At 40.5% G+C, this 6,938-nt stretch overlaps 2 protein-coding genes across 2 annotated transcripts; both read right to left on the reverse strand.

The window, feature by feature from the left end:
* Nucleotides 1-328: 328 nt before the first annotated feature.
* On the reverse strand, nucleotides 329-1,363 carry LOC132932599 (ATP-dependent DNA helicase PIF1-like). The gene has a single exon (XM_060998975.1). It carries the CDS (start codon nucleotides 1,361-1,363, stop codon nucleotides 329-331), a length of 1,035 nt encoding a protein of 344 aa, XP_060854958.1.
* A 1,834-nt stretch (nucleotides 1,364-3,197) lies between these two features.
* Nucleotides 3,198-3,551, reverse strand: LOC132934632 (uncharacterized). The gene has a single exon (XM_061000960.1). It carries the CDS (start codon nucleotides 3,549-3,551, stop codon nucleotides 3,198-3,200), a length of 354 nt encoding a protein of 117 aa, XP_060856943.1.
* Nucleotides 3,552-6,938: the final 3,387 nt, after the last annotated feature.

The raw sequence follows: 6,938 nt of genomic DNA on the forward strand, positions 1-6,938 counted from the left end.
AAAATATGTCACACATGTTAGGTTTAAAGTCACCTAGACTATCATCATCATCTTTGAACATCGGGCGCATGTAGAACACAGACCACGTAGAACAGCGGTGTAACGTATTATGTTTGAAAAATATGTCACACATGTTAGGTTTAAAGTCACCTAGACTATCATCATCATCATTGACCATCGGGCGCATGTAGAACACATACCACGTAGAACAGCGGTGTAACGTATTATGTTTGAAAAATATGTTACACGTGTTAGGTTTAAAGTCACCTAGACTATCAGCAGGCGTCACCTAATTATAATATACTTACCATTGTCACCACTCGTTGCATTACAGAACTTCCCTGTACACTATGTTCTTGGTGACGAATCGGCCGCTGTCATCGGCGTACATGCCGACTCTCACGGACTGTGCGTTTCTCACCCTCGAAAACGCTACGTACAGTTGCCCGTGCGTGAACACAGGCGACGTCAGTAACAAACCTACACGGTCGAACGTCTGACCCTGCGACTTGTTGATGGTCATGGCGAACGACAATCTCACCGGGAATTGAAGGCGCCGCAGTAAGATGGGCAGGTCGTCCTCACCGCTGGACGTGAGCGGTATCTTGGGCACGACGATGTCGTCGTCCTGTGCTTCACCGCCCAAAATCCTAGCCTTGAAATTGTGACGCCGCAGTTCGGTGACCACCAACCTCGTACCGTTGCACAGTCGTCTCCTCGGATCGAGATTTCTGAGCAACATCACGATGCACCCCACCTTCAACGTCAGCCGGTACGGCGGCAGGCCGTCCGGTTCCAAGCTGTTGAGGAACTCCGTGGGAAAATTGGCCACTTCGTCGGGATCGTCCGCCATCATGGTGTCGACGGCGGTGTAGCTCATCTGAGCACCGTCGACGCGCTCCAGCACGTCCCTGTTGACACCTCTACAGTCTTCGTTGGTGGGACACACAACGATTCTCCGAGCGAATTCGTCGACGTTGGCCAACGACATTTGCTGCGGGTACACGAAATCGATCAAATCATCAACGTCGCATACCATTTGCCGCGGGATTTGCACGGTGTTCGGAACGCCGTCGACCGCGGGCAGTCGGCCGTTGCCGAGCTCAAGCAACCAAGTCGCAAAGTCCGCGTCGTGGTCCGCGCGCATGTTCTGGACCAGATTGAAGCGCTCCATGACGCGCCAAAGACCGTTTTCCTTGATCGACGACATGACGATCTCGGCTCTCGTCCCTCTCCGGACCACGGGCAATATCTGCCTGAAGTCGCCGGCGAACAGCATGGTTTTACCGCCGAACGGTAATTCCGATGCCATGACGTCCCTGAGCAGGCGGTCCACCACCGTCAGTTGCAGTCCCGGCGACATTGGGGCTTCGTCCCAGACGATGAGCGCCGCGTTGCGTATCTTCTGCGCTCGCTCGGACTGCATGGTGACGCTGGACGTCGAGTCTTCGGTCAGCGTGCCGAAAGGCAGTCCGAACGTCGAGTGTACGGTCATGCCGCCGTCCATGAGCGACGCGGCGATACCGGTGAACGCCACGCACAACACCTCCCGCTGCGGAGGTCGGTGCCGAAGCGCCCATATCAGGCATCCGTACAGCGTCGTTTTTCCGGTACCCCCGGGTCCGTCGACGAAGAAAGTTTTCGCCACCTCGCGTTGGTCGTCGACGGCCGCCATCACGCGGTCGTACACCGTTCGCTGTTCGGCGTTCAAGGCGTCTACTTGTGGGGCCCACCGTGCCGGTTAGTTATATAAGTATACAATTTAATCTATAATTTACAGAGTTGGTATTAGTATATTAGTAGTATATTAGGTGATCAAGGTGATAACAGTGTACACATAAAATATTCAAAATTTAAATTATTATTATTATTATTATTATATTATATTATATTTTAATTTATTTTAATTTAATTTAATTTTAAAATTTGTATCAGGTGGAATACATTATAACTGTATAATATTATTTAAGAATGGCAAAGCTGTAGGAATGTTAATTTATGCCAACGAAAATAACAATCCATAAAAGCGTGTTTCTCATTGCCGAGGTGTTGAAGTTTACAATTTGAGACAGTATATTATGTGATCACGGTTAAACTTAGATCAGGTTATAAACCAAAATTTATATCTATTAGGTATGTTAGTTAATTGGTGTACTTAATGTCATTGATGTTTAGTTCTGTATGCAATGTAATGTGTATAAACAACTTGAATGGAAAAGCATAAAATAACAAATTTAATGTAATAATAATAATACCTAAAGAACACACATTAAATGTTAAGTATATAATATAGCTAGTATACAATAGTAAAAAAACTAAAAGTTATCGGTAAACGATTACAACTACCCTAAAAACCTAAAAAATAGTGAGTAAAATAATTCATACACACTGGACACACTGCTAAAAATGACACATGCATAAAATATTGTTATATGCTAATAATGATAGAATGGTAATAATTTTCAATGCAATACCTATAATAAAAATCTATCAATAATAATGTACACCACCTATAGAACTCTCTGTAGAAGTACATAATATAAGGTACAACCGACATATTAATTAATATATAATATTATAAAAATCTTAAGACACTATTAAATCATTTATTAATTAACTATTTATTTAATTTATGTTTATTATACACAGCTTGAATGAAGACACATGAAAAAAAGGATTAAATGTAATATAAAATTATAAAAATCTTAGACACTATTGATGGGAATTATTAAAAATTAATAAATGATTTATTAGTTAACTATTTATTCAATTGATGTTTATTACTGTATAATAATAATAGTTTATAAATGTAGAAGTTCCGAAAGTTTTGCTCAACTGAATATTCTTATTAAAATGTAGAAATGTTTTCATAAAAAAGTAAAGTTCTTTAATCATTTAAATTTTAGTTTTTAGCCAATGTCAAACCAAAGTAATTTTATTATTTCAAACTAAAACGTGTACATATTTAAAATTAAAAACAAAACAAGAGTAATACAATGGAATAAAAACAAATGTAATTAAGTAACAGAATTTTTAAATTTAAGATTTTTATGTGAATTTTAAAAATTGTCCAATTTAATATTTAAAATTCCTGAACATAAAAAGTAGTAAACACACTAAATAAACATATACAATATACTATTATAATCATTATACCTAAATTTAGAAATATGTAAATTATAAAATTAAGTTAAGACTCACTTGGCAATCTCATCCTGGTCCTGAACTTCCAACGTCACACGGTCGTGTCCCTTGTATATATACTTGTAGATATACATGACACTCTTTATGGACGTACATATCTCGACGTTGATGTGCGCGTCATACTTGGCCAGAAGGTAAGGGTTGTATGGCACTACACACTCGTTACCAACCTCACGACCTCTCACAAGTACCACCCGGCCGTCATCCGGTCGGCGGTACTTTGGATATCCGCCGTCCGCAACGTACACAGTCTCCTCTGCGTACGCTTTCGGGAAATCTTTGGAGCATTTGTTGTCCATCATGCACGGACACTGTGGATTGACTGTTCCACACGGCCCGTGGATCATGTGAGACTTGACGCAGTCGTGTAAGCGCCTGTCGATTGCGGGGTCCGGCAAGAAGGCGCAAACCATGTCGTCCACGTCCTCTGCCGTGCGGAACTTACAGTCCTCTGCCAGGATTATCAGTATATGCGCATGGGGCAGACCACGTTTCTGAAACTCGATAGTGTACACGTAAGCGCCGACATTACCAAACACACGATTCACAGTTATGTCACCTATTAGCTCCTGTAGCTTCCTGTTGAACACTCTGGCCACCAGGTCCGGCCTGTCGCTTGCCGTGCTGTGGGCAGCCAGGTTTTCAGTGATCTCTGGCCACCTGGGATTGCACGTAAACGTTATGAACAGGTCGGGTTTCCCTTTGGTACGCACTATGGTGATGGCGTCTTGATAATTCATCTTGTTGAATCGGTCGCTACCCGTGAACGTCGACGGCAATATGACCCTACGCCCGACCGCCATGGGATCGACGTGGAGCTGTTGGTTCACATGGTCCATGAGCCCTTGATACGCATCAGCGAGGAGATCCCTCTGGTGCAAACGTATGTAGTTCAGATTGTTCGACTCCATTCGAACATACTGGTCGCACACATACATCTGCAACAAGAACCGACCTTGATGTAATAAACTAAACAGTGCATGCCTTTGGTCGTTATTTCCCTGATATCTAACAGCCAAACGGTAGCACGCAAACTCTCTGATACTGTTGTGATTGCGGACATTGTTTCGTCGGTTGCCCGCTTGCAACATCCCGTTATGCCAACCGGCCTCGCCGTACGGGAAAAACAGCGGATACAACATCGGATCCGAGTGACACGACCCTTGTGAAATGTAACGAATGGTATATATTATTTAAAGTGAATTGCTAAATCAACGATTTGTAGTAGCTGGGGGTTAGAGGTTGGAAGTGTGATTGTGTTGTGAGTATAGCAAGTACATAACCGCAAAAGAAAGGTAATGTGTAAAAAAAATATTAACTCTGATCTCTTTGTATTCCAAGGATTTATAGTGTATATTTGTAAGTGATGTCTGTTATGAAGTCCAAACAAATCATGAAATTAAGCACCGAAGTAATGTGACTATATTATGTTTGATAAATTATATAGTACACTACATACAAATCATAACACGACTTATTGTCATACTATGAATATGGTTGTAAAGAATTTAATATTTTTAATTTAACTTTATCTAATATTTTATGTATACATAGGTCCCCTAGATCGAATAGCAATACCTGATCTATTATGATTAAATTATATCCTGAATAGAATTCCTGGCCTGTCTATTTAACATTCTAATCACTGATAAATCTTTGAACGACACTTATTATCGGAGATGCGAACAATAATATAATATAAATATAAATATAGGAGACCGCTGCAGGATTTGTCAAAATATCAGTAAAGCTTATTAAAATAATTTTACCTCAGAATTTAATAGATTCATTCAGAACCTTAATTTAAAAAAGTAAAAATTAAGTAAAATTCTGAAAAAACTGTTTTTGTTGCGTTTTCTATTTATAATTGAACTCAGTTTTCTAAGCACAAACTAATAATATAAAATGATAGTCATAAAACTGACAGTGCATATTATTTGTCAGATAATTAGGTTTAATATTAAGACTGCAATTTGAGATGGAACATCCATATACAACATATTAATATGCGCTTACAAACTATTATTACTTGACACTATATCAATCTATTTTACAATATGGGATAACTATATGGGGTGGTACCTCTGAAAACACACTAAAACCACCAATATAATTTGATATACATAAATAAACGTGAATCTATAAGATACAACCTAAATATCAATTATTCAAAAAACAGTATTGGCCAGATATTTCTAGACTATTTAGGACCAACTTATTTCAATAATCTAGAAATTAATTTTAAGAAGTATCTAATGTTTTTATAACTAATTTGTTATCTCAATTACATAGTTTATAAGTTTCTCATTTTTGTTATAATTGTTATAATTCTATCGAGTCTTTTTATAATTATATATATTAATAATTATCACATGCGAATTATTTATCAATATCAAAAACCTTATTTATGTTAATTACTGTTATTATTAATCTTAATTAATTATTCGCTATTTATCTGTGCACTTTTTCTGTCCATTTGTTAAAAATTGTTATAATGTTTGATTTAAAACTGTTTGAATAAATAAATAAATTGTATATGCTGTGCAATCTCTATAAAGAAATAACTCGATACCTTCAACTTAAAGAAGGTAGCTAAACCAAATTGTTTGTTCAGCATACTTCAGTATTACTGCACAAGTGAACGGGTTAGGTATTAAGGTAATAAGGTCGGTTTTGACCTAACGAATTAGTTATTAAGTAATTATATTTCAAAAGAATGTCCAAAATGTAGTGTATACTTAATGTAAATTTAAAATCGCTGGCCACGTCATTATTTATCCTCTGATAAGTTTGGCCTTGGATACACATCGTTCGCGGTCCACGCCCACGCAAACGCCTGTCGTCTGTGCCACAGCTAAACGCAGCGAATGCCAGGGCGTTGTTGTACCGGCGAATGTCGTCTCGGAATCTACGACCATCCTGTGAATCTCCAATCAACAAACTCATTAGCAAAAAAGGGGCGGGCAACAACGCGTGTTGTCCTGCAGCGGTCACTTGACCGTTGTTACAGCAAGTGGAGAAGTGCCTATTGGCATCCCGGCCCACAACCTCGCCTTCGAAGTGGCGGGCGTTACACTGTGTGCAGATTCTGTTTAACGCGCCCGCGTTGTGCTGCTCTGGAAGCGGGTGTGTCACGCCTGCCTGCCTGTCAATTATTGGCGCACGCCCTCGGGGTTGTTCACCCTCGGCAAGTGGTCGGAACTGCAATGATAAGTTTTATTTATGGTTTTTTTATAAGTAAGACATATTTACTGACCTCTTCGTCGACGTCTGGCTGCAACTCGTCGAGCATGTCCTCAAACTCCAGTTCCGCTTGCACTTCGTCCATCTGCACTTCTACCACTTCTACCACTTCCACGTCCTCCCATCCGTCCATCTGGACTTCTACCACTTCCACGTCATCCCCTCCGTCCATCTAGACCTCAACAAATGCCATGTCCTCCACCACTTCCATCTGGACCACCTCGTCCTCTACCACTTCCATCTGGACTACCTCGTCCTCCACTTCCTCCACACCTTCCATCAGGACCTCGACAAATTCAATGTCCTCCACCACCTCTACTCCTTCCACATCATCCCCCACATCCACTGGGACGCCAACGACTTCCACATACTCCACACCCTCCACTGGGACGCCGACGACCTCCACGTCCTCTCTTTCTTCCATCTCAACGTCCCCAAGCACCTAAAAGTTAGGTTGAGTTTAGAGTAGGTACAATTGTATTGATAATTCT

The sequence above is a fragment of the Metopolophium dirhodum genome, chromosome 1, assembly GCF_019925205.1.
Source record: "Metopolophium dirhodum isolate CAU chromosome 1, ASM1992520v1, whole genome shotgun sequence".
In the NCBI taxonomy this organism is placed as follows: domain Eukaryota; kingdom Metazoa; phylum Arthropoda; class Insecta; order Hemiptera; family Aphididae; genus Metopolophium; species Metopolophium dirhodum.

Excerpts from the sequence above, each read along its gene's own strand:
- LOC132932599 (XM_060998975.1), bottom strand. The coding sequence starts at position 1,363 with ATGTCGCCGGGACTGCAACTGACGGTGGTGGACCGCCTGCTCAGGGAC.
- LOC132934632 (XM_061000960.1), bottom strand. The coding sequence starts at position 3,551 with ATGATCCACGGGCCGTGTGGAACAGTCAATCCACAGTGTCCGTGCATG.